Source organism: Pristiophorus japonicus, chromosome 5, assembly GCF_044704955.1.
Source record: "Pristiophorus japonicus isolate sPriJap1 chromosome 5, sPriJap1.hap1, whole genome shotgun sequence".
NCBI classification, from domain to species: Eukaryota; Metazoa; Chordata; class Chondrichthyes; family Pristiophoridae; genus Pristiophorus; species Pristiophorus japonicus.
The window spans coordinates 129,588,642-129,616,520 of NC_091981.1; the positions used below are offsets into that span (position 1 = coordinate 129,588,642).

At 43.8% G+C, this 27,879-nt stretch overlaps 1 protein-coding gene across 1 annotated transcript in view; it reads left to right on the forward strand.

Annotated features, from left to right (window-relative positions):
- tomm7 (translocase of outer mitochondrial membrane 7 homolog (yeast)) overlaps nucleotides 1–27,879 on the forward strand; it is a 67,446-nt gene that overhangs the window by 31,361 nt on the left and 8,206 nt on the right. Inside the window, exon 2 of the mRNA XM_070880968.1 lies at nucleotides 14,898–14,946. Within this exon, the coding sequence (XP_070737069.1) occupies nucleotides 14,898–14,946 (49 nt within the window). The remainder of the gene's footprint in view (nucleotides 1–14,897; nucleotides 14,947–27,879) is intronic.

The following is a 27,879-nucleotide window of genomic DNA, read 5'->3' on the forward strand; positions in this document are numbered from 1 at the left end:
ATTTTTATTCTAGCCAATATTGCTATTGCCTCCTTCTTTACTGCTAAATTGGCAACATCCTCTTCTCTAGTGAAGACAGATGCAAAGGAAAGAAAGAAAGACTTAAACATAGATGCAGGAGTAGGCCATTCGGCCCTTCGAGCCTGCACCACCATTCAATAAGATCATGGCTGATCATTCACCTCAGTACCTCGTTCCTGCTTTCTCTCCATATCCCTTGATCCCTTTAGCCGTAAGGGCCACATCTAACTCCCTCTTGAATATATCCAACGAACTGGCATCAACAACTCTCTGCGGTAGGGAATTCCACAGGTTAACAACTCTGAGTGAAGAAGTTTCTCCTCATCTCATTCCTAAATGGCTTACCTGTTATCCTTAGACTGTGACCCCTGGTTCTGGACTTCCCCAACATCGGGAACATTCTTCCTGCATCTAACCTGTCCAGTCCCGTCAGAATTTTATATGTTTCTATGAGATCCCCTTTCATCCATCTAAACTCCAGTGAATACAGGCCCATTTCATCCAGTCTTTCCTCATATGTCAATCCAGCCATACCGGGAATCAGTCTGGTGAACCTTCACTGCACTCCCTCAATAGCAAGAACGTCCTTCCTCAGATTAAACTGAGACCAAAACTGAACACAATATTCCAGGTGAGGCCTCACCAAGGCCCTGCACAACTGCAGTAAGACTTCCCTGCTCCTATACTCAAAACCCTAGCTATGAAGGCCAACATACCATTTGCCTTCTTCACCGCCTGCTGTACCTGCATGACAACTTTCAATGACTTATGTACCATGACACCCAGGTCTCGTTGCACCTCCCCTTTTCTTAATCTGCTGCCATCCAGATAATAATCTGCCTTCGTGTTTTTGCCCCCAAAGTGGATAACCTCACATTTATCCACATTATACTGCATCTGCCATGCATTTGCCCACTCACCTAACCTGTCCAAGTCACCCTGCAGCTTCTTAGTGTCCTTCTCACAGCTCACACCGCCACCAGTTTAGTGTCATCTGCAAACTTGGATATTTTACACTCAATTCCTTCATTTAAATCATTAATGTATATTGTAAATATCTGGGGTCCCAGCACTGAGACCTGCGGCACCCCACTAGTCACTGCCTGCCATTCTGAAAAGGACCCATTTATCCCGACTCTCTGCCTCCTGTCTGCAAACCAGTTCTCTATCCACGTCAGTACATTACCCCCAATACCATGTGCTTTAATTTTGCACACCAATCTCTTGGTGTGGGACCTTGTCAAAAACCTTTTGAAAGTCCAAATACACCACATCCACTGGTTCTCCCTTGTCCACTCTATTAGTTACATCCTCAAAAAATTCCAGAAGATTTGCCGAGCATGATTTCCCTTTCATAAATCCATGTTGACATGGACCGATCCTGTCACTGCTTTCCAAAGGCGCTGTTATTTCATTTTTAATAATTGATTCCAACATTTTCCCCACTACTGATGTCCGGCTAACTGGTCTATAATTACCTGTTTTCTCTCTCCCTCCTTTTTTAAAAAGTGGTGTTACATTAGCTCCAGTCCATAGGAACTGATCCAGAGTCAATAGACTGTTGGAAAATGATCACCAATGCATCCACTATTTCTCGGGCCACTTCCTTAAGTACTCTGGGATGCAGACTATCAGGCCCCGGGGATTTATCGGCCTTCAATCCCATCAATTTCCCTAACACAATTTCCCGCCTAATAAGGATTTTCTTCAGTTCCTCCTCCTCACAAGACCCGCGGTCCCCTAGTACTTCGAGAAGATTATTTGTGTCTTCCTTCGTGAAGACAGAACCAAAGTATTTGTTCAACTGCTCTGCCATTTCATTGTTCTCCATTATAAATTCATCTGAATCTGACTGCAAGGGACCTACGTTTGTCTTCACATCTTTTTCTCTTCACATATCTATAGAAGCTTTTGCAGTCAGTTTTTATATTCCCGGCAAGCTTCCTCTCATACTCTATTTCCCCACTCCTATTTAAACCCTTTGTCCTCCTCTGTTGAATTCTATATTTCTCCCAGTCTTCAGGTTTGCTGCTTTTTCTGGCCAATTTATATGCCTCTTCCTTGGATTTAACACTATCCTTAATTTCCCTTGTTAGCCACGGTTGAGCCACCTTCCCCATTTTATTTTTACTCCAGACAGGGATGTACAATTGTTGAAGTTCATCCATGTGATCTTTAAATGATTGCCATTGCCTATCCACCGTCAACCCTCTAAGTATTATTTGCCAGTCTATTCTAGCCAATTCATGTCTCATACCATCGAAGTTACCTTTCCTTAAGTTCAGGACCTTAGTCTCTGAATGAACTGTATCACTCTCCATCTTAATAAAGAATTCTACCATATTATGGTCACTCTTCCCCAAGGGGCCTTGCACAACAAGATTGCTAATTAGCCCTTTCTCATTACACACACCCTGTCCAGGATGGCCAGCCCTCTAGTTGGTTCCTCGACATATTGGTCCAGAAAACCATCCCTAATATTCTCCAGCCCAATCTATATGTAGATTAAAGTCGCCCATGATAACTGCTGTACCTTTATTGCACGCGTCCCTAATTTCTTGTTTGATGCTGTCCCAACCTCACTACTACTGTTGGGTGGTCTATACACAACTCCCACTAGCGTTTTCTGCCCTTTGGTATTCCGCAGCTCCACCCATACAGATTCCACATCATCCAAGCTAATGTTCTTCCTTACTATTGTGTTAATTTCCTCTTTAACCAGCAACGCTATCCTACCTCCTTTTCCTTTCTGTCTATCCTTCCTGAATGTTGAGTTCCCAGCCTTGGTCACCCTGGAGCCATGTCTCCGTGATGCCAGTTATATCATATTCATTAATTGCTGCCTGTGCAGTTAATTCGTCTACCTTATTACGAATACTCCTCGCATTGAGGCACAGAGACTTCAGGCTTGTCTTTTTAACACACTTTGCCCGTTTAGAATTTTGCTGCAATGTGGCCCTGTTTGATTTTTGCCTTGGGTTTCTCTGCTCTCCACTTTTTTACTTTTTTCTTCTTTCTATCTTTTGCTTCTGCCCCTATTTTTACTTCCTTCTGTCTCCCTGCATAGGTTCCCAACCCCCTGCCATATTAGTTTAACCTCTCCCCAACAGCACTAGCAAACACTCCCCCTTGGACATTGGTTCCGGTCCTGCCCAGGTGCAGACCATCCGGTTTGTACTGGTCCCACCTCCCCCAGAACCGGTTCCAATGTCGCACGAATTTGAATCCCTCCCTTCTGCACCACTCCTCAAGCCACATATTCATCTGAGCTATCCTGTGATTCCCACTCTGACTAGCACGTGGCACTGGTAGCAATCCTAAGATTACTACCTTTTGAGGTCCTACTTTTTAATTTAATTCCTAGCTCCCTAAATTCAGCTTGTAGGACCTCATCCTGTTTTTTTACCTATATCGTTGGTACCTATATGCACCATGACAACTGGCTGTTCACCCTCCCCTTTCAAAATGTCCTGCACCCGCTCCGAGACATCCTTGACCCTTACACCAGGGAGGCAACATACCATCCTGGAGTCTCGATTGCCGCCAATACTAAAACATATTCTTTGAGATCTTGGATTCATGTCTTTAACTATTTCCAGTAGTTTTTAATACTAATCTTTGAGACCCTTGGAAATTCATGGCACAGAGTGCACCTACATGCTAAACTTGTGTGTTATGTGTTTGAGGAAACACTTTGCAATTTCAAATTGCTAATTGAAGCCTGTCCTGCTGGTGATTGTTTTAATCCAAAGAGTGAGCAAATTTTAAACTCCAGTAATCATGCTGCAAATTGTATGTTGTTGGGTTGTTGTTGGGTTGTTTCTACAACTTGCATTGTAAAAAGCACCTTTAACTTGGAAATATGTTGCAAGGAACTGCAGTCTCTGTTCCTACTTAAACTGTCTCTATTTAATCTCTTTCAGAAATTACCATCTCCTTTTACCTACTTTATCATCCTTCAGTTTGAGGTTAGCAAGAGGTCTTCCTGTCTCTTTTACTCCCACTCTCTATAAATAATTAATTTATCCCTAATGCTTAAGTCAGCTTGTACTTGTGATGCTGCTATTGGGAGAGCAGGTGTGCAGCATGCTCTGCTGATGGTTGCAAGGGGTACACTATCATTCAGGTTGTATGTTCCTATCTGATTTTTTTACTTTATTTATTTGGGACATGTAACAATCTCAGTTTGGTTCAAGGTAATGAACTGATTAGAGCCTGTGGTCTAAATCTGCAGTCTCTCACTCAGGCACTCAGTTTTATGACTGCAGTGCTCAGTGTCACCATGACTGTCCTTAATCAGCTTTAGAAACTGAGTTTTTCTTTGTCTTCCCTGATGACATCTAAGAATGTAGTTATCATTAGTTTTTTTGTTGGACCTCGGCCTTCAAACATCTGTAGAGCTACTTTCTTGCTCTCGAGTTGTGTTGCTGTTTCCAGTCCAAGCATGCCTTGCGCTTGTGGCTTATTAGCTTCTGGATCTCTTGGTCATTCTCATTGAAGTAGTCTTGGTGTTTCCTAGTCGAGTGACCGAGCGTCTCTTCACGGATGCTAATTATGGAGGTCTTGAGGGCAAACCAAGCGCTGTGGGCATTCTGCATCTCTGGGTTACTGGGAGTTGCCAGGTTGGCAGTGAGGTGCTGGCTGAATAGTGCTTTCTTAGTCGGGTCTTGGAGTGCTCCAGCATTGATTTTCCTGCGACATTGTTTCTGCTGCCGTCGCTGTTTTGGGGCTACGTTGATGGTGATGACAGAGTGGATTCGGCGGTGGTCCGTCCAGCAGTTGTCAACTCCTGTCATGGCGGGTGATGCGCACGTCTTTGTGGTCCCTCACTCGGACGATGACGTAGTCTAGCAGATGCCAGTGCTTGGAGCGAGGGTGCTGCCATGAAGCCTTATACTTGTCTTTCTGACAGAGCAGGGTGTTGGTTATGACAAGGCTATGTTCTAAGCATTTTGTCAGGAGAATGGTACCGTTGGAGTTGGATTTCCCTACCCCCTCTCTGCCAATCACACCTCCCCAGAGCTCTGTATCCTTTCCAGCTCTGGCGTTAGTCACCCAGGAGGATCAGCTTGTCATCTCTTGGTACTCAGAATAGGGATTGTTCAAGGCTGGCGTTTCTCTTTGGTCTTGTCTGTAGCTTCCAGTATTGCGGCATACACGCTGAGGACCGTAGATTTCGGACTAGTGAGCCGAAGAGTCATGAGGCATTCGCTTATCCTGGAAGGGGAGTCGCTGAGACGGCCAGCTAGTTCGTTTTTTATGGCGAAGCCATCCCTGTGGAGACGGCGTTCTTCTTCTGGTTTACTTTTCCAGAAGAAGGTGTAACCACCACCTTGTTCCTTGAGCTGGCCTTCCCCTGCCCACTGGAAGCAATACGGTGGAGGAGGATTTCCTGGAGTGCATAAGGGATGGTTTTTTAGACCAATATGTCGAGGAACCAACTAGGGGGGAGGCCATCTTAGACTGGGTGTTGTGTAATGAGAGAGGATTAATTAGCAATCTCGTTGTGCGAGGCCCCTTGGGGAAGAGTGACCATAATATGGTGGAATTCTGCATTAGGATGGAGAATGAAACAGTTAATTCAGAGACCATGGTCCAGAACTTAAAGAAGGGTAACTTTGAAGGTATGAGGCGTGAATTGGCTAGGATAGATTGGCGAATGATACTGAAGGGGTTGACTGTGGATGGACAATGGCAGACATTTAGAGACCGCATGGATGAACTACAACAATTGTACATTCCTGTCTGGCGTAAAAATAAAAAAGGGAAGGTGGCTCAACCGTGGCTATCAAGGGAAATCAGGGATAGCATTAAAGCCAAGGAAGTGGCATACAAATTGGCCAGAAATGGCAGCGAACCCGGGGACTGGGAGAAATTTAGAACTCAGCAGAGGAGGACAAAGGGTTTGATTAGGGCAGGGAAAATGGAGTACGAGAAGAAGCTTGCAGGGAACATTAAGACGGATTGCAAAAGTTTCTATAGATATGTAAAGAGAAAAAGGTTAGTAAAGACAAACGTAGGTCCCCTGCAGTCAGAATCAGGGGAAGTCATAACGGGGAACAAAGAAATGGTGGACCAATGGAACAAGTACTTTGGTTCTGTATTCACTGAGGAGGACACAAACAACCTTCCGGATATAAAAGGGGTCGTAGGGTCTAGTAAGGAGGAGGAACTGAGGGAAATCCTTATTAGTCGGGAAATTGTGTTGGGGAAATTGATGGGATTGAAGACCGATAAATCCCCAGGGCCTGATGGACTGCATCCCAGAGTACTTAAGGAGGTGGCCTTGGAAATAGTGGATGATTGACAGTCATTTTCCAACATTCCATTGACTCTGGATCAGTTCCTATGGAGTGGAGGGTAGCCAATGTAACCCCACTTTTTAAAAAAGGAGGGAGAGAGAAAACAGGGAATAATAGACCGGTCAGCCTGACATTGGTAGTGAGTAAAATGATGGAATCAATTATTAAGGATGTCATAGCAGTGCATTTGGAAAGAGGTAATATGATAGGTCCAAGTCAGCATGGATTTGTGAAAGGGAAATCATGCTTGACAAATCTTCTGGAATTTTTTGAGGATGTTTCCAGTAGAGTGGACAAGGGAGAACCAGTTGATGTGGTATATTTGGACTTTCAGAATGCTTTCGACAAGGTCCCACACAAGAGATTAATGTGCAAAGTTAAAGTACATGGGATTGGGGGTAGTGTGCTGACATGGATTGAGAACTGGTTGTCAGACAGGAAGCAAAGAGTAGGAGTAAATGGGGACTTTTCAGAATGGCAGGCAGTGACTAGTGGGGTACCGCAAGGTTCTGTGCTGGGGCCCCAGCTGTTTACACTGTACATTAATGATTTAGACGAGGGGATTAAATGTAGTATCTCCAAATTTGCGGATGACAATAAGTTGGGTGGCAGTGTGAGCTGCGAGGAGGATGCTATGAGGCTCCTGAGCGACTTGGATAGGTTAGGTGAGTGGGCAAATGCATGGCAGATGAAGTATAATGTGGATAAATGTGAGGTTATCCACTTTGGTGGTAAAAACAGAGAGACAGACTATTATCTGAATGGTGACAGATTAGGAAAAGGGGAGGTGCAAAAAGACCTGGGTGTCATGGTACATCAGTCATTGAAGGTTGGCATGCAGGTACAGCAGGCGGTTAAGAAAGCAAATGGCATGTTGGCCTTCATAGCGAGGGGATTTGAGTACAGGGGCAGGGAGGTGTTGCTACAATTGTACAGGGCCTTGGTGAGGCCACACCTGGAGTATTGTGTACAGTTTTGGTCTCCTAACCTGAGGAAGGACATTCTTGCTATTGAGGGAGTGCAGCGAAGGTTTACCAGACTGATTCCCGGGATGGCGGGAGTGACCTATCAAGAAAGACTGGATCAACTGGGCTTGTATTCACTGGAGTTCAGAAGAATGAGAGGGGACCTCATAGAAACGTTTAAAATTCTGATGGGGTTAGACAGGTTAGATGCAGGAAGAATGTTCCCAATGTTGGGGAAGTCCAGAACCAGGGGACACAGTCTAAGGATAAGGGGGAAGCCATTTCGGACCGAGATGAGTTGGAATTTCTTCACCCAGAGAGTGGTGAACCTGTGGAATTCTCTACCACAGAAAGTTGTTGAGGCCAATTCACTAAATATATTCAAAAAGGAATTAGATGAAGTCCTTACTACTAGGGGAATCAAGGGGTATGGTGAGAAAGCAGGAATGGGGTACTGAAGTTGCATGTTCAGCCATGAACTCATTGAATGGCGGTGCAGGCTAGAAGGGCCGAATGGCCTACTCCTGCACCTATTTTCTATGTTTCTATGGGTCTCGCTGAGGGCAGCGATGTCAATATAAGTGTAAGTAAGGCCCATGCTCTCATGCTTTGGTGAAGGTGTTGACGATGGCTTGGAGTTCGGCCTCCCAGTGTGCGCAGACACAGACGTCGTCTACGTACTGTAATTCAATGACCGAGGATGGGACAACCTTGGATCTGGCCTGGAGACGGCGGAGGTTGAACAGTTTCCCGTTTGTCTTTAGGTTAGCTCCACTCCAGCGGTGAGCTTACTGAGGGTGAGATGGAGCATTGCAGCAAGGAAGATCAAGAAGAGCGTTGGTGCGATGACACAGCCTTTCTTGATCCCGGTTCGAACGTGAATTGGGTCTGTGGTGGATCCATTGGTCATGATCGCAGCTTTCATGTCGTTGTGAAGTAGGCGAAGGACGGTGACAAACTTTTGGGGCATCCAAATTTGATGAGGACTCTCCATAATCCCTCATGGTTGATGGTGTCGAAGGCCTTTGACGAAACATCCGTAAGACAAAGGTGCTCTGCCAACCTGCCCCCGCCACGCAGCACTGCTCCCCGATTATCAAAATCCACGACGAGGCAGTGTGCAACATGGACCATTTTCCATACCTTGAGAGCCTACTGTCAACAAGGGCTGGCGTTGATGAAGTCCAACACCGCCTTCAGTGTGTCAGTGCAGCCTTCGGTCGCCTGAGGAAGAGAGTGTTTGAAGACCAGGACCTCGAACCCGGCACCAAGCTCATGGTCTTCAGAGCATTAGTGATTCCCACCCTCCTATATGCCTCAGAGACATGGACTATGTACAGCAGGCACCTCAAAGCACTGGAGAAGTACCAGTGCTGCCTCTGCAAGATCTTGCAAAGTCGGCGTGCTTGTTCTGGCCAACATCTCCAGCATCGAAGCATTGACCACTCTTGATCAGCTCTGTTGGGCAGGTCGCATCATCGGCATGCCCGATATGAGACTCCCAAAACAAGCGCTCTACTCAAAGCTCCGACACGGCAAGCGAGCCCCAGGTGGACAGATGAAATGTTTCAAGGGCACCCTCAAAGCCTCCTTGGAAAAAGTGCAACATTCCCACCGACACCTGGGAATCCCTGGCCCAAGACCCCACAACGTGGAGGAAAAACACTCGAAGGTACCGAACACCTGGAGTCTCTACGCCGAGAGCAAGCTGAAACCAAACATAAACAGAGGAAGGAGCACACAGCATCCCAAGCACCTCACCCATCCGTTCCTTCAACCACCGTCTGCCCCAACTGTGACAGAGACTGTACGTCCCGCATATGCCTCATTAATCACATGAAAACTCATTTTTAGTGTGGATGCAAGTCATTCCCAATTCCGAGGGACTGCCTAAGAAGAAGATTTAGTTATGCTGTCACTTTTAGCAGTCTATGCTTTGAGGTAGCTCGAATGTAGCAGTATAACTCCAGAGAGAGAATCTCTTGAGCAGATCAGTGTGAGTCTCCCTTGGGGAGGTGGTCCTATACTGCTTGGGTTTGACACTATGGATTATTACCACAATGTGGTGTCAAACTGGGTTTAGAAAGTGTTTAGGTAGTCAGTCCCTGGGTACCTCAAACTTACTTCGTTATTTTTAATGTTTTGAGACTGCTGACAATCCTGGTCTGCTCTCAAAACATTTGGAAAACTAATGAGCGAGAAGGGAGCGCTGCATATGCTTATATGCAGGTGTGTGCAGAGCTGTCTGCTAGCTTTGAGAATTTGATTCAGAGTTGGGCAGTGTAATCAAGAATGAAACAGATGCTATAATTGCTGGTCTCAGGCTAGTAGCTGCAGAATAAAATACACTCAAAACTTAGTCCTTCATGCCAAGTATGTCTTCTGAATTAGCATCTTGCTTTACACCCATGTAAATTTGTATTCTTAAACACTTGTAAACTATACATTTTGATTTGTTAAATTTATCAATAGGAATTAAAGAATGGAATTATTTGGTTTATAATCGCACTATTAAATCCTGCGGGCATCTAAAACACAGAGCTGATTGTGCAGTTTAATGCTGAATGAGGTAGTCCTCATTAGTTAACTGAGCGCAGAGCTTTTTCTTATAGTGCAGTTATTGTAAATGATTTGGCAAGTTTCTGTCTTTAGTTATTTTTAGTCCTGGGGAGAATTGTGGATTCATTTATTTCCTGTAAATGAATAACGGACTAAACATTGGTTTGCATTAACTAGTTAGAGGCTGAGCTTAATCACTGATCAGTGGCAGTTGGATTGATGCTTTTTAGATTTTTTTTGCAATTTTGATGGCTGAGACCCTTATGAATCAGGCTATGACCTGGTTTTCCTGTGGGATGTTGAGTAAGAAAACAATACATTTGTGGTGTGGTATAATCAATGTTGGTGCTTGCATTCTTTATGGATGATGTGACAGTTTTAGTTTCTGTAGGATTTTATCTGGTGGGTTTATGGAATTTCCTTTCTTTCATTTTCATAGTATAAGTGAGTTAGAAGAAATGAATCATAATTTTCCCGGGCAAAAAATAAGTTTGAAGTGAGTGTTTGTCTTGTACACTATCATAGCTGACTTATTTGCAATATTTGTTAATTGTGCCCCACTGCTTTTGTGCTTCACATTCAAACCAAGCTGCTGTTTCAATCACAGTTATACTGTTGAATCGCACAATGTCAAATTGGTTTAGGTCTGTACCAATAATCAATTTCTAATTGTAACCTATAAAGTCCAACAAAGGATTTTCAGGTTTTTTTTTTCCAGAGTTAAGAGATTGATGTAGAATTTCATAGGTGGTAGGCATTTTAAAAAGTATATATTTTTTACACATTTGGCAACATTTTCACGTGGGATATTTTGATTTGAATGTGAAATGTTCTATATGCTGCAAAACCCCAGATGTATTTGACATTGGGCATGTCATGTGTGTGAATGATGTTGTCCTTTAGACCTTATCCTGGCCAAGACTAACATCACTACATTAACTATAATCTGATCTTTTTTCTGATTGTTCCTAGGTAAGCTGATCTATGTACATGCTGAAGAGTGTAATGGGAGCTAGCCTGCATTAACTCAGTATGTTGAAGAAATGCTCTGTAATGACCTTATCCTAGAGTTTTAATGCCAATAACTGACGTGCCCCAACCACCATCCCAATATCCTTTGTCTAACTAATTTACACCCGGAAGAAAGTCACATCCACATGATCACTTTCTTGTTTGTAAAGGGATTGGTTGAAGGGGGATGGGTATACTGTGATGTGTCATCTCAATTTCAAGCAGAGTTCCCTCTTCTTGTGCTCTTCAGCTGGACTAAACTAAAACTTGCAACTAAACTGAAACTTGAAATGGAAGCATATAACATAAAGCTTATGGGTTTTATAAATAGAGGCATAGAGGATAAGAGCACAGATGTAACGATCAATTTGTGCAGACAATGGTTAAGCCACAGAGTATAGGCCCCAAGTTTCCACACGCAGCAAAACAGGCGCCCCTCTGAGCTGGGCGCCCATTTTTCGCGCCGAAAACGGCGCCTGAAAAAAAACACGCTATTCTCGAGCGCTTTGCAGCTCGATGTCTGCTTGACGCGGCGCCCAGGGGGCGAGCCTACCACTCGCGCCGATTTTGTAAGTAGGAGGGCGCGGGTACAATTTAAATGAGTTTTTTTTCGTGCCGGCAACCCTGCGCATTAGAGCGTTCGCGCACGCGCAGTCTGAAGGAAACATTGGCACTCGGCCATTTTAAAAAGTGCTGCAGAAAAAGTGAAAATTTGTTTATTGAACCCTTGCAAAGGCTTGTATTTTAATTTTCTTGATATTTCTGTGTGTGAGGGTGAGGGAGTGCATTCTGTAATTAAAGATAGACTGATAAACGGGACACATGCACTTGTTTGAGACTATTCAAATTATTTGTAGCTGTTCAATTTTTAACATTTTTTAATAAAACCCATTGCCCTTCCATGATCAGCACTGAGGCTTCTTGCAGCTTTCTCCCCCTGCCGTCGGTCGGGCCCGACGGCAAACGGCTGCCTCAAGTAATGAGGCTTTCTGCAGCCTTCCCCCTGCCTTCCCCTTCCCCCCCCCCCCCCCCCCCTCTGCCGTCGGGAATGGCTGCCTCAAGTAATGAGGCTTCCTGCAGCCTTCTCCCTCCCTCCCCCTGCCGTCGGTCGGTCCCGACGGCAAACTGCTGCCTGAAAGGCCTGCCTGAAGCACTTTCACACAGGTAGGAACATGGTTTATTTAATCTTTTCTTTGCTTATAAATTTTTATTCAGGTTCGATTTATTTGTATAATATTTGCATACGTATAACTAAGGATTTATTGTAGAATGTAATGACTTCCCTTCCCCCCCCACCTCATTCCCGATGCCTAATTTGTAACCTGCGCCTGATTTTTTAATGTGTAGACAAGGTTTTTTCAAGCCTACAAAAATCTTCACTTGCTCCATTCTAAGTTAGTTTGGAGTACGTTTTCACTGTGGAAACTTTCAAATCAGGCGTCAGTGGCCGGACACACCCCCTTTTGAAAAAAAAATTCTGTTCAAAAGTGAAACTGTTCTACCTGACTAGAAATGCAGAAAAGTGGAGAATTCCGATTTCTAAGATACTCCACCAGTTCACTAAAAATCAGGAGCAAATCATGTGGAAACTTGGGGCCATAGTGTGCAGTTTTAGATGCTCCATTTTAGAAAGAACATTGAAGCCATAGCGAACGTTCATAGTAAATTCACCAGGATGCCAAGAGTGACTTGAGGTACTGGGATTAGTTTCTCTGCAAAGGCTAAGATGACATTTTCAAAATTTAGATGGTTTTTGGTAAGAGTGAATAAGGAAAGACTCTTTATTTTGGTTGGAGACTGAGTTTCAAGAGTTCATCAACCTAAAATAGTCACTGAGATTGAGGTGAGGAGAAACGTCTTTACATAAGAGCGTTGTTAGAGTTGTCACAGACCATTGCATCTTTTAAGGTAAAGTTGATAAAAATTTGAAGCAAAGGAAGATGCGGGGGGGAGTGGGGAGCGATGGAATTAGTTTTTTATTGCTCTGGCCAAGAGCTAGCACAGACTCACTAGACTGAATGGCTTCCCTCTCTGCTGTAGTTCTTATAGTTCTTCCATCCCCATCTCTTCTGACGACATTTACTCCTTGCTGATCGCGGTATCTTACCTGCATGACCATTAATAACTAGGGGCTTGACAACACTGTCACTATGTTCCTGCACTGTATCTGCTAGCAATTAAAGTCCAGGGCAGCATCACAGGCAAGCCTGATCTTGTTCTTATCTGAATCCACGTGTGTATATTTCTAGGAAGGACCCTTGATAGCAGCAGCATGAACTCCTCAAACCGAGCATGTTCCTGGTCTGTATTTCTGTTTCTTGCTGGCTAAACGTGCTGATCCATTGGGGGAGCCACACACTCATTTTATCAGATCTCATTGGAATATGTAATTTATGAAAATCTCTAGTCATTAACAAAGAAAATCTTGCACTCGAGAATGCTAAGATATATTTAAGATAGTGGTGACAGGGAGGTTATTCTGATTGCCTGCGTATTTAAAAAAAAAACTATTTACCTTCTAAACTTTTACTGTCCATTTTTGGCTTCTTTGATCTATCCTTGCCTTGTGCCACACAGCCCAGAGGAGAATGTGTAACCAGCTCTCAGACCACTGCTTTTTGCTGGACACCAAATATGGATCAGGGACAAACATTCCCTGCCTGTGGAGAGGGATCAAGTATAATTCAACATAGCTGAGTGAAAATTTTATGCAGGGGATTAAACGTGGATTGTCCCATTTGCCCACAAAGCTGGCTCGTGACATTCTCTTGTAGCTGTATTCTAATGGGATGCTGCTCCTTCTGGAAAGAAGCTGAGCCAGTTCATACGTGGAACAGTAGGCCTTTGTTGATCGGGTACTGACATCTTTCCACAGATGATGTACGTCCGCTATGCCATGATATAATATTGGTATTAATGAAGTGACTAAATCTGGTCATATAAACTCCTGTATAGTTACTGTACTTCCTATGACACATTAACTAAATCAAACAGCATCTCTGTTAGTATATGTTTCATGGGGGACTGCATTGTTATGTTTATAACACTCACTGTTCCTGCATTGTATCTGCCAGCACCGTTTCTGTGATTTTAATGCAGACCTTTTCTACTAATTTGTCTTGTGAAATTTAAATCCTAAGAGTGAAATTCAAGGAAAATAATAGTGGAGTGATTCCAAGGCAGTAATCTTTTTATAGAATCATGGAATGATGCAGTGCAGAAAGGCTATTCGGCCCATCGTGCCTGTGCCAGCCTTATTTTGTGTTTTCTGATGAGATTTTGTGCTCAAGTTAAGGAGCATTGTGTTGGGGAGTGGAACAGTTTTTCCACATTGGACATGGAATGTCAGAATCAAGTGTCATTTATAGCATTATCAGGTACTCCGTAAAGCTTTCTGCGGTAAGAATTTACTTTGATCCCAGCTCCAGGACAGAACTTCCAGCTTGAATTCTTTCACTTTCCATGCGTCAAAGGCCCCTTTGAGTGAAAATGGCATTTTTCTGCGGAAACGCAAGCAGTTTTGTGCTGTGGCATTGTGCCCTTCGAGATTGTTCAAACTCATTTTATGTAGGACCTGACTCTCAAAGCCAGCAGAGAGGAAACTTCAGTGTGTTATTTAGGCAGCTGGAACCTAGGGATGAAGAGACAGTGTGCTTAACTTATTGTACCACCTAACTCTGCAAAGCAAAAACTTTCAGTGTGATAGAAACCATGACAGTGAGGTGCACTATTTCAGACATATATGACTGTGTTCTTTTGCATCAGTGGAGTTGACCACTTTGGGCATTAACACTCTGCCTCATGTCTGAGTTGGTTTATCAGGAACTGACCTGCAGTTGATTACTGCAATTTTGTTTGCCAGTAAATATAATGCAGTGTCCAGCGTGTCTCTGCTCTGACTGATGAAGTGTGAAGTTTCTGCTATACTTTTGATATAGCAAGTCTAACTTATGGCTGTGCTTTTTAGACTTTAAATATATTTCATGTGCTTTCGATATTGTTTGGATTTATTATAAATATTTATTTTACTTTTTTGCAGGTTTTAGGAGAGGTGGAGACCCAGGCATGCCAGAACCCAATCTTCTGAGGTAGATACCTGAAATTGTAGTAATCATTTAATATGATGTATCCATTATAAAATTTTACAAATATATGTAAGATTATGCCTATATTTTCAGTGGATATAATTCTTGTAGTTGCTAGTGTTGTGCTTTGGAGTGGTAAAATGTAGTTTTATGCCTGCAGTTCTCCTTAGTGAGTTCCCAATCTTGCCTTGTCAGTGTTTGGGGAGGTGTAGGTGGCAAGTACAGGCTCAATTACTGTAGTATCGAGTTCTGGAATTATTGGTTTCAGTTACAGTGCATAATGCACACTAATGCCAGTTTTTCCCCCCTCTGCTTAATTTTAACAAATTTTTAAGTATGTTTACAAACTACTCATGCTTTGGATCTACAGTGCAGAAACTGGCCATTCGGCCCAATGGGTCTATGTTGGTGTGTATACTCCACACGAGCCTACTCCCACCTCGGTTCATCTGACCCGATCAGCATTTCCTTCTATTTATTTCTCCCTCGTGCTTTTATAGCTTCCCCTCAAATCCATCTATGCTGTTTACCTCAACAATTCCTTGTGGTAGCACATTCCACATTTTTACCACTCTGGGTAAAGAATATTCTCCTGAATTCCACCAGGCCCACCCCTCTCCTCGGCCCCCGCCTCTCCTCGGCCCCCGCCGCCCATTCTCTGTGCCTCTCTACAATACAACATTGACTACACTTCAAAAGTACTTCTTTTGACTGCAAAGCTCTGAGATGTCCTGATGTCGTGAATGGCCCTATATAAATGCAAGTCTTTCTCTCTCCGTCTCTCACTTTTTTACACTTAAGTTTGAATTATCGAATAATTAGAAGTAAGCAACATAAATGCAACAAAGTGGAAATTTGATACTAGAAAAATTAGGATTGAGTAGACTATATAATAGACAATGCAGAACTCTCAGTGTTGTAAGGCTAGAGGAGGTTATAGTGGTAGGGAGGGGTGATGCCAAGGAGAGTTTTAAGCACTCGGATGAGAAATAAAAGTGTGAGGCATTGGTGCCTAGGAGCCAATATAGGTCAACTAAAATGGGGGTGATGGGTGAATGTGACTTGGTGTGAGTTAGGAGTCAGGGAGAAGAGTTTTGGTTAAGCTCTGGTTTAGAGGATTGTCAAGGTTGATGAGTCACTGGGCTCTGATGGCATTCACCTTAGGCTGTTGAAGACAGTCCAAGATGAAATAGCATAGTATTTAACCACAATTTTTTTAATGCTCTATAGATATACAGAAGTTGCCAGTGGTTTGCTTGGTAGCCAATGTAACACTGCACAGAAGGAGACTATTTGGCCCATCATGTCTGTGCTGGCTCTTTGTAGAGCAATCCAAAACTAATCCCACTGGCTTGGTGTCTCCTCATAGCTCTGTATCTTCTTCAAATGTTTAATCTACTCTCTTGCCTTGACAATTAGTGGAAAGTCTCTTAGAATCATTCATTTAAGATCAAATAAGTGACCATTTAGAGATGCTTCGGATACTCGAGGACAGTTGGCATGGATTTGTTAAAGGCAAGATGTATTTGACAAAGCTAATCATTTAGAAAGTTGGTTGACAGACAGGAAATAAAGGATTAGTGTTAATAGATGTTGCTGAGATTGAAGAAGGGTTTGAAATGGTGTACCCCAAGGATCTGTGCATAGGGAGCACAATATTGAAACTTGCTGATGATTGATAAACGGTATGGAGGAATGCAAAAGACTTTAGGAAAGAAACAACTTGTATTTATACAGCACCTTTCACAACCTCAGGAGGTCCCAAAGCACTTCACAAAGAAGTTCTTTTGAAATGTAGTCATTGTTCTAATGTAGCAGCCAATTTGTTCACATCAAGATTCTACAAACAGCAATAAGATAAATTACAAGTAATCTGCAGGTGGAAGGATAAATGTCCAAGGCATCATAAGAACTCCTCTGCTCCTCTTTGAATAATGCCATAGGATCCTTTACATCCACTTGAAAGAGCAGACAGGGTCTCGATTTAACATCTCATCAGAAAGATGATGACAATTTAAATTGATAGACTGGTTAGCAGCACAGTCAGATATAATTTTATATGCAGAAGTAGGAGATGATGCACTTTGGGAGGAAAAATAAGGAATGGGTGTAGAGGAAGAGCGAGACCGAGGATTCAAATACATAATTCTTTGAAAGTAAGAGACACAGATTTGTCCTGCTTTTTGACATACCTGGGCAGTCTACCCGACAATGTGGGAAAACTGCCCTGTTATGTCCTGTCCACAAAAAGCACGACAAATCCAATTCAGCCAATTACGACAGTGTTATCAAGCAGCAATTACTCACCAATAACCTGCTCGTCGATGCTCAGTTTGGGTTCTGCTAGACCTCATTGCAGCCTTGGTCCAAACATGGACAAAAGAGCCGAATTCCAGAGATGAACTGAGAGTGACTGCTCTTGACATCAAGGCAGCATTTGACCGCATGTGGCATCACGGAGCCCAAGTAAAATTGAAGTCAATGGGAATAGGGGAGGAAAACTCTCCAGTAGCTGGAGTTATACCTAGCACAAAGGAAGATGTTTGTGGTTGTTGGAGGTCCGTCATCTCAGCCCCAGGACATAACTGCAGGAGTTCCAAAGGACAGTATCCTAGGCCCAACCATCTTCAGCATCTTCATCAATGACCTTCCCTCCATCATAAGGTCAGACTTGGGGATGTTCGCTGATGATTACAGTGTTCAGTTCCATTCGCAGCTCCTCAGAAAATGAAGCAATTCATGCCCGCAGGACCTGGACGACATTCAGGCTTGGGCTGATAAGTGGTGAGTAACATTCGTGCCACACAAGTGCCAAGGAATTACTATCTCCAACACGCAAGAGTGCAACCACCTCCCCATGACATTCAGTGGCATTATCATTGTTGAATCCCCCATCAGTAACATCCTTGGAGTCACCATTGATCAAAAACGTAACTGGACCAGCCACACACATACTGGGGCAACAAGATTGGGTCAGATGCTGGGTATTCTACAGCGAATGACTTCCCTCATGACTCGTCAAAGCTTTTCCACCATCTACAAGGTACAAGTTAGGAGTTTGATGGAATACTCTCCCCTGCGCTGGATGAGTGCAGCTCCAACAATGCTCAAGAAGCTCAACGCCATCCAGGATGAAGCCTGATTGATTGGCACCCCATCTCACACCTTAAACATTCATGCTTTCCAACACCAGCGCACCATGGCTGCAGTGTGTACCATCTCCAAGATGCACTGCAGCAACTCGCCACGGTTTCTTCGGCAGCACCTCTCAAACCTGCGATCTCTACCACCTAGAAAGACCAGGGCAGCAGGCGCATGGGAACACCTCCTGCAAATTCCCCTCCAAGTTACACACCATCCTGACTTGGAAATAGATCACTGTTCCTTCATCGTCGCTGGGTCAAAATCCTGGAACACCCTCCATAACAGCACTGTGGGAGTGCCTTCACCTCATGGACTGCAGCATTCAAGAGGGTGGCTCACTGCCACCTTCTCTAGAGCAGTTGGGGATGAGCAATTAATGTACACATCCCGGGATGAATTTTTTTTTAAAGTAATCAATTTGTAGAGTCATTGGTTAGACATCAGTTGGAGTACTGTGTAGTTGTGGCACCCCATTATAGAAGGAGCATTAATGCCATAAAGACCAGTGCATATTCACCAGGAGGATGCTGTGGATGAGAAACTATAGCTTTGACGAGACTTGAGATAATCGGGACTACTTCCACTCGAGCAGAAAAGTCTGAGGAAATTTAATTAAACGTTTTTAAGATGGGAAAGGGTTTTGATCAAGTGAATGGGGAAAGATGATTTCTCTGGTTGTTGGATTCGTGATAAGGAATCACCAATTTATAATTGCCCCTTTAGAAAGTAAGGAGAAAGAGTAGGAGAATGTTTTTAATGCAGAGAGTTGTTCAAGTACAGAATGTTTTGCCACAGGAAGTAGTTGAGGTGGAGATCATTGTCTTCTAAGGAAAAGAAGCAGCATTAGAAACATAGAAAATAGGTGCAGGAGTAGGCCATTTGGCCCTTCAAGCCTGCACCCTTCAAGCCGAACAAAATACAGGACTATGGGGATAGAGTAACATAGTGGAATTGTTTTTGCACTAGCGAAGAGCCAGCACACACACGAAGGACTAAGTGGCCTGCTTCTGTGTTGTAAATATCAATGGTTCCTCCCTTGTACATTAAATACTAGAAGCTTTAGTTTGCAAGGGGTTAAGCAAACAAACCAATTGGACAAAAGCTTTGAATTCTTCTTCACTTCACTTGAAAGACTTCTTAAAGAAATAAGTAACTTGTTTCTTTGTGAAAACAATATACAGTGTGGATCTGCATGCACTGATCTCGCCAGCCTCAAACTGTACAGTGAAACCTGTAAATTATGAACATCTTGGGACTTGCATCAACGTCTTTTTTTTTGCAGATGTCCTTATTTTCAATAGTCAAAGTATGTTAGGTAAAATATTTCAACAGTCTTGAAGAACCAGCTGTGTTTATGATCGGCACCTAATCAACCGCAACAATGCTAAGATTCCTTCTCCCACACACCAGCATCTAAATAGTGCATGTGACGTCGCTCAGTTGCCACCTTGAAGCCGTCAACTACATAGAGTCTTCTAGCCAGTGTTAGAACTGTTGTTGCAAATAAAGACGGAAAAGTGAAAAATCTTTCTGCAAAGCAGTCTTCTGTCCAGTAAACTACCTTCAAACTCCAGATATTCCTCTTCATTACAAACGAATTTAAAAAAAAGCAAGTAAGCCAGTCACTGACCCAGAGCCTGAAATTCCAAACCGTTACAAGTGCCCTGTGATTAACCTCAGCAGTTTAAGTAACTGGATTTGGCAATGGCCTCAAAGGCATAGGTCAGGTTAGCAGTTAAGCCTGTCCACACACACTTTCGCGGCTGCTGGCAGTTCCACTGCTCTTGACCCTTCCATTGTTTTCTTTCCCTCGGCTTATAGAAACATAGAAAATAGGTGCAGGAGTAGGCCACTTGGCCCTTCGAGCCTGCACCACCATTCAATAAGATCATGGCTGATCATTCCCTCAGTAACCCTTTCCTGCTTTCACTCCCTTGATCCCCTGAGCTACAAAGGCCATATCTAACTCCCTCTTGAATATATCCAATGAACTGGCATCAACAACTCTCTGCAGCAGTCAATTCCACAAGTTAACAACTCTGATTGAAGAAGTTTCTCCTCATATCAGTCCTAAATGGCCTACCCCTTATCCTAAGACTATGTCCCCTGGTCTGGACTTCCCCAATATCGGGAACATTCTACCTGCATCTAACCTGTCCAGTCCCGTCAGAATCTTATTCGTTTCTATGAGATCTCCTCTTATCCTTCTAAACTCCAGTGAATAAAGGCCCAGTTGATCCAGTCTCTCCTCGTACGTCAGTCCAGCCATCCCAGGAATCAGTCTGGTGAACCTTTTTTCGCTGCACTCCCTCAATAGCAAGAACGTCCTTCCTCAGATTAGGAGACCAAAACTGAACACAGTATTCCAGGTAAGGCCTCACTAAGGCCCTGTACAACTGCATTAAGACCTCCCTGCTCCTATACTCAAATCCCCTAGCTATGAAGGCCAACATATCATTTGCCTTCTTCACCGCCTGCTGTACCTGCATGCCAACTTTCAATGACTGATGTACCATGACGCCCAGGTCTCGTTGCACCTCCCCTTTTCCTAATCTGCCGCCATTTAGATAATAATCTGCCTTTGTGTTTTTGCCCCCAAAATGGATAACCTCACATTTATCCACATTATACTGCATCTGCCATGCATTTGCCCATTCACCTAACCTGTCCAAGTCACCCTGCAGCATCTTAGCGGCCTCCTCACAGCTCACACCGCCACCCAGTTTAGTGTCGTCTGCAAACTCCCAAATGTTCTCAGTTTGTTCTAAGACTTGCTTTTGAAAGCTTCAATATACCGACGCGACCTGCAATCGCATTTCTCCCTTTTTTCTTGTCATGTGACTCCCCTATGATGGTAAGTAGAAATGAGAAACACAGCTCACTATTGAAGTTATGCTCTGCTGGAAGTGAAGGCGGTTTGAAATAAAACTGGAATTTAGCCTGCAAAACTTTTACGTGAACTGAACGCTGGTGTGTGGGAGAAGGAGTCTTTGCATTATTGCACCTGATGAGGTGCTGATCATCTCAGCTGGCTAATAAAGATTGTTTGGAAACACTTTTCAGTACATATGATCATTTTAAAAATAAGGACACCTGCAAAAAAAAAAAAGATGTTGCCAGTCCCTAAAGTGTCTGTAATTTACAGGTTTCACTGTACAGTTTTTGTACCAATTAGATTATGTTCTGGCCAACATACCTCCCTTAGCCAGCACCAATTTAAAAAAAAAACAAAATTTACTCATTGATTCATTTGCTGTTTATAGGACCTTGCTGTATCCAATTGGTTATGAATCACTTTGAAATGTGGTGAGGAAATTGATTCATTCTTTGTAGATCATAGTTCACCCTCCTGCTGCACAACAAAAATTGAACCACTATGAAATGTGCCTCTTCTCAATTACTATCATACAGACATTCCACTGATCTGCGTTAAAAAGTAAAATAAGACAATGTTTAAGAATATTTGTATTACCCTTATGATCACTGCTAATAAAATATCTGCCCCATGTTATCTTGTTGAGTGGTTGGATCTGTAAAAAAAAAATATTTGTCATAAAATTAATCACTCCAATGATGTGAGTCTTCAGTTTCCTGAAACTTAATTGGCTGAGAATTTGGCCTCAGGCCTGTTTTCAACCGATCGAGGACCATTTTGTTTCAAACTTGACCAGACCAGGAATGGAGATTTAACATATGGAGGCAGGTTTTTAAAGTAACACTAAATGAGGAATAATGTTAAATGAATCTTGAGATAGAATAAAAAAGTTAAAATCGAGAAATAGGGAAAGTAGGGAAATTGACCACAGCACTGCATTTTTATCTTTCTTAAGCGTCTATTTTAGCAACATAACATTGGTATTACTGTAATAAAGCAACTCCCGTTAGGGCATTTTTACAAGAATATGAGCCAAAATCTTAGCAAAAAATTCCCTCGAGCTGCCGACAGTTACATTTACAGATTATGATGTGTATTTTAATTAAAAAGTGCTAAGTGATGGGCTGAATTTTCGGCTTTTGGATTTTTTTCAGTGAAAACGGTAGCGATACGTGAAATTTAACTTTGTCGCTGCGCTACCGTTTTTAGGCCGAACTTTCGGGTTTTACGCCTGCACGAGGATTAATCCAGGGCTGGAAGCGCTGCGAGAGAGGCCTTGGGAGGGGAAAAAAAATTCCTCAAGACATTTACAAGACCCTTAACTGTCTAATCGTTGCAAAAAACATGTTAAAATAAAAACTTTAACTTGCCTTTTTTGCAGTTTTTCATACTTACTGCTGCTGGCAGGGCTGCACCGACAGGTTTGACCTGTCGATATTCTGGGTGTGGCGTGTGGGTTGGGAGAGAGCTAAAAGCTCGACACAAATGCAATTGGCGACCTCTCCCCAGCGGTACTTGGAAGCGGCGCAGCAAACAGATACCCGAGGATCCCGCCCGGCTTTGCGACCGAGTAATCGCAGCGAAAACCCGGTCGCAAACTTCTCAAATCTGGCCCATTGTGTTAGCTACTTGTATGAATTACATTTTTATGCAGATTTGACAGTGGATATCTAATAATTACTGATAATGGGTCTGGAAGTGCGCATATGCCCATGGGGTGTGTTCCGGGTTTAGGTACGCGAAGAGCATGCGCCTAAACCTGGCACTTGCAATCTGTCAAAAAATCACACGCATACGAAGGAAAAGGGCCTCCACGGCTTCTGTCCATTGAGTGTGGCCTGCTTTTACCAGCGTAAGAGTTTTTTTTTAAAATTGAAAATAAAATGTTGTCACTCATTTATATATTAAAAACCCTGTCCATTAAGGTAAGTTTATTTTTAGCCCTGTTAAAACATATTTTTTTTAAAAATGCAAAAGAATACATTTTTGTATAAAATATTTAATTAAATTGCATTTTAATTACTTTTAAATATGTAATGTGTTGAGTTTATTTTCAGTGTTTCGGGGAGATATTCCCATTCATGCTTATCGCAGTTCTGTATATACGGAATGACTAAGTGTGAACGGGAATCCCCCTACTCTGATAGGTTGGGCCGACCCACGTGATCCCAGAGATCCGTATGAAACCTGTACGATTCTGCGTTACATGGGCCCCTACGCTGGCCTTCGCAGAGAGCCTCAGGAGCGCAGGCAGCCGAACCTCTGGGACCACCAGGTACCTTCATAGAAATTACTGCGGTCAGAGCCGTCCACCCCGCGGGAAGCCTCCGACCGCAATTTCTGGGCCAATGTTTAACTTCGCGCCATGATTGCTGCTAATGAAATAACCTGTTTGGCCATGATCAATTAAACTTTCCTGTTATCCAAAAACCTTCCCAAGTGTAAAACTTTAAAGAACAGTAACCTCACAAATAATCACAGGCCAGTGATCCAAAAGAATTGAAATATTTTAGCCATGATGTAAAGGAATGCACCATGCCCAAGGTCACTGATTTAAAGTTTTCATTGAAAAATTAATGAAATCGTGGAACATCATTCACAAAACACTGGCAAAAATCTCAAACATTATAAACCAATAGGCTTAATTATAAGAAGGAATTGTGGAATATGATCGCCAAAATATAATAAGTCCTGCAATCCCAGATTTAAAAGAGTGTTTGACTTAATAAATTGCTCAATGATCCTTTCTCATTGTTAGGAAACTGAAATTATTTTGTGATTTCTATGAAGAGTGGAAAATGGAAGCTAGTTACTGTGATACTGTTCTTAAAAATCATAATTTCTTTAACAGAAATCATAATTTATTTAACAGACAAGTGGTACAATGATGCAGAGTATTAGAACATAAGTATCCTGTTTTGTACAGTGACACAATGCAAGTTCATACCTGCAATTTCCCACACTGAGTTGCCAGTCTAAGGCATCGTGGGAGCCATAGATAGAGCAGAAGCTAAATGCATCCCGGTGGAATGAAGGGAAAAGCAAAGGAACAGTCACCTGGGTTGGTGTCATTGAAGAAGTTTGGAAGCAGATCACTCGCCAGCCCTGCTGGTGAAAAATATGGATAGTGTGTAGTGACACAAAAAAATGGTAAAATCTGATTTTGCAGTCAGCAGCGAAGGAACAGCGCTCACCTTTTGACCTCAAAATGCTGTGCACAAAGTTTAGCAGGCTCTCGAGCGCAAATGTCCTCTCTTCTGATGTCCATTTGAACGTGGTCCTTCTACAGGGAATCTGTGGCAAGCAGCAACAGGGCAGGCAGTAGGATGGCAAAGCCGGAAGTAAAAAGCAGAATATAAATTATTGTACAGAAAGCAAAATAAAGATTGGGACATCCACATGGTGTTGAGAAAATTGTAAATATCAGAACAAACTTTAAAAACAATACTTAAAAAAAAAAAAAAAAAAAATTCTGCTATTTTTGAGTGTTCTTGGGAATGAGACTCAACACTTGTTTAAAAAAAATAGTTGTTCAGGGCCAGAGGAATTGTTCAGCGGTAATTATGACTTAATACGCTATTTAAAAACTCAATTGCTTCTGATTGAACAAGACTAACTTTTCCATTGGTCCTTACAGCAAAAATAGGGGGTAAATAGTTTAAGTTCACGACAAATCACTGATTCTGTGTTGATTGCATCTGTGAAGACTGTAACAGCGCACCTTGTGGAGGAGCAGGGTATTACTCACAGCAGCTTCCAGATTTCCGTGTTCAACTGCGCATGGGTGGGTGCCAGAAGGCTATCTGTTTAATAACGGCGAGCGGTGACTGTTTTGCTGTCATTATAATTGCAAATTCCAGGCCAATATGTTTTAGTTTTATAAAAAATATTTGATCTGCTTTAGCAGTTTGCATAGTAGGCATTTAGTTTCACCAATAGATCATTTTGTTGTATTTTTGAAGTTGTAAATTACCCTTCATATGTTGATTTCTAGCTGGTTGCACATCCTTTAACATACAAGAGGAAGTGTCAGTTAATTGACCCATTGGGCCCAAGTTTCCACATGATTCGCGCCTGATTTTTAGGAGCAACTGGTGGAGAATGGACTATTTTAGAAATCGCAATTCTCCACATTTTTTTTTTCTGCAGTTCTAGTCAGGTAGAACAGTTCTAGTTTAGAACAGAATTTTTTCTTCAAAAGGGGGCGTGTCCGGCCACTGATGCCTGATTTGAAAGTTTCCACAGTGAAAATGTACTCCAAACTAAAGTAGAATGGAGCCAGTGAAGATTTTTGTAGAACTGAAAAAACCAGTTCTACACATTAAAAAATCAGGCGCAGGTTACAAATTAGGCGTCCAGAACGAGGTGGAGGTGGAGGTGGAGCTGGGGGGGGAAGGGAACTCATTAAATTCGACAAAATCCTTATTCATACTTCTACAAATATTATACAAATAAATCCAACCTGAATAAGCATTTATAAGCCAAGAAAAGATTAAATAAACCATCTTCCTACCTGTGTGAAAGTGCTTCAGCCAGGGAGAATTCTGCAGCCGTTCGTGCCGCTAAGAGGGGGAGAGAGAGAGAGAGAGAAGGGGGAGAGGGGGAGAGGGAGAGGGAGAGTCGGGTAACAGGAGCGCGGGTCGAGTCGGTGGGGGGGAGCGGGTGTCGGGTCTGGTCGGCGGGGGGGGGGGGGAGCGGGTGTCGGGTCTGGTCGGCGGGGGGGGGGGAGCGGGTGTCGGGTCTGGTCGGCGGGGGGGGTGGGGGAGCGGGTGTCGGGTCTGGGGGGGGGGAGCGGGTGTCTGGTCGGGGGGGGAGCGGGTCTCGGGGCGGGGGGGGGTGTCTGGTCGGCGGGGGGAGCGGGTGTCTGGTCGGTGGTGGGGGGGGGGGGAGAGCGGGTGTCTGGTCGGTGGTGGGGGGGGGGGGGGGGAGAGCGGGTGTCTGGTCGGCAGCGGGGGTCGGGTCGGGTCTGGTCGGCGGGGGCGAGGAGCGAGTGTCTGGTCGGGGGGGGGAGCAGGAGCTGGCCGTGGGAGGAGCATCATTCACGCAGCCCCAGTGAGGCCATTCAGCCAGGGCTAGGGGCTGCGTACTTCGGGCCCCTCCCACACAGTTCGGCGCCTGGAGCTACTGCACTTGCGTGCCGACTGTAGCGCGCATGTGCAGAGGTCCCGGCACTGTTTTCAGCGCCGGGACCTGGCTCCGCCCCCCCACAGCTCGTGCTGGCTGCGCCGAGGGCCAGAGGACCTGTAAGTAGGTGGAGAATACCGAGGATTTTTTCTAAAGAAGCCCGGGGGAGGGTGGAAGCTGAACTGAAGGCATGAGAAGCCTTACACTATGCAGCAGCTTCAAAGGAAGCCAGAGTCGGGGATGGGTGTTTGCCGAGTCCCTGTGTCAGGGCGAGGGGGCGATTCTTCCAGCCGACCCTCGAGCCCGGCGAGGAGACTTTCGGTTCGTGGTGGGGTAGTACTTTGGAAAAAAAATCTAAAATTAAAGAATTGCATTAGACTTCGTTGCTCCAAATGTCCTCCTTGAATACCTAGCTTCCCGTTCTAAGCAAGCCTATTGTGCATGTGCAGACCAGAGTGTGGTCCATACTAGGGTGTCGATCTTGGGGAGAGAGCGAGGAGAGAAGCAGAAGGGAGGGATTCAAATTCCTGGGACATTGGAACCGGTTCTGGGGGAGGTGGGACCAGTACAAACCGGACGGTCTGCACCTGGGCAGGACCGGAACCAATGTCCTCGGGGGAGTGTTTGCTAGTGCTGTTGGTGAGGGGTTAAACTAATATGGCAGGGGGATGGGAACGTACGCAGGGAGACAGAGAAGTAGAATGAGGGTAGAAGCAAAAGCTAGAAAGAAGAAAAGTAAAAGTGGAGGGCAGAGAAACCTAAGGGCCACATTACAGCAAAATTCTAAAAGGACAAAGTGTGTTGGAAGACAAGCCTGAAAGCTCTGTGCCTCAATGCGAGGAATCTTCGGAATAAGATGGACGAATTAACCGCGCAGATAGCAGTTAACGGGTATGATGTCATTGGCATCAATGGAGACATGACTCCAGGGTGACCAAGGCTGGAAACTCAACATCCAGCGGTATTCAACATTTAGGAAGGATAGACAGAAAGGAAAAGGAGGCGGGGTGGCATTGCTGGTTAAAGAGGAAATTAATGCAATAGTAAGAAAGGACGTTAGCTTGGATGATGTGGAATCGGTATGGATTGAGCTACGGAATACCAAGGGGCAGAAAACGCTAGTGGGAGTTGCGTACAAATCACCAAATGGTAGTAGTAAGGTTGGGGACAGCATCAAACAAGAAATTAGGGATGCATGCAATAAAAATACAGCAGTTATCATGGGTGACTTTAATCTACTTCATGGGTAACTTTAATCTACATATTGATTGGGCTAACCAAACTGGTAGCAATGCGGTGAAGGAGGATTTCCTGGAGTGTATTAGGGATAGTTTTCTAGACCAATATGTCGAGGAACTAACTAGGGAGCTGGCCATCCTAGACTGGGTGATGTGTAATGAGAAAGGACTAATTAGCAATCTTGTTGTGCGAGGCCCCTTGGGGAAGAGTGACCATAACATGGTAGAATTCCTAACTAAGATGGAGAGTGACACAGTTAATTTCGAAACTAGGGTCCTGAACTTAAGGAAAGGTAACTTCAATTGTTTGAGGCGGAATTGGCTAGAATAGACTGACAAATGATACTTAAAGGGTTGACAGTGGATAGGCAATGGCAAACATTTAAAGATCGCATGGATGAACTTCAGCAATTGTACATCCCTGTCTGGAATAAAAATAAAATGGGGAAGGTGGCCCAACCGTGGCTAACAAGGGAAATTAAGGATAGTGTTAAACCCAAGGAAGAGGCATATAAATTGGCCAGAAAAAGCAACAAACCTGAGGACTGGAAGAAA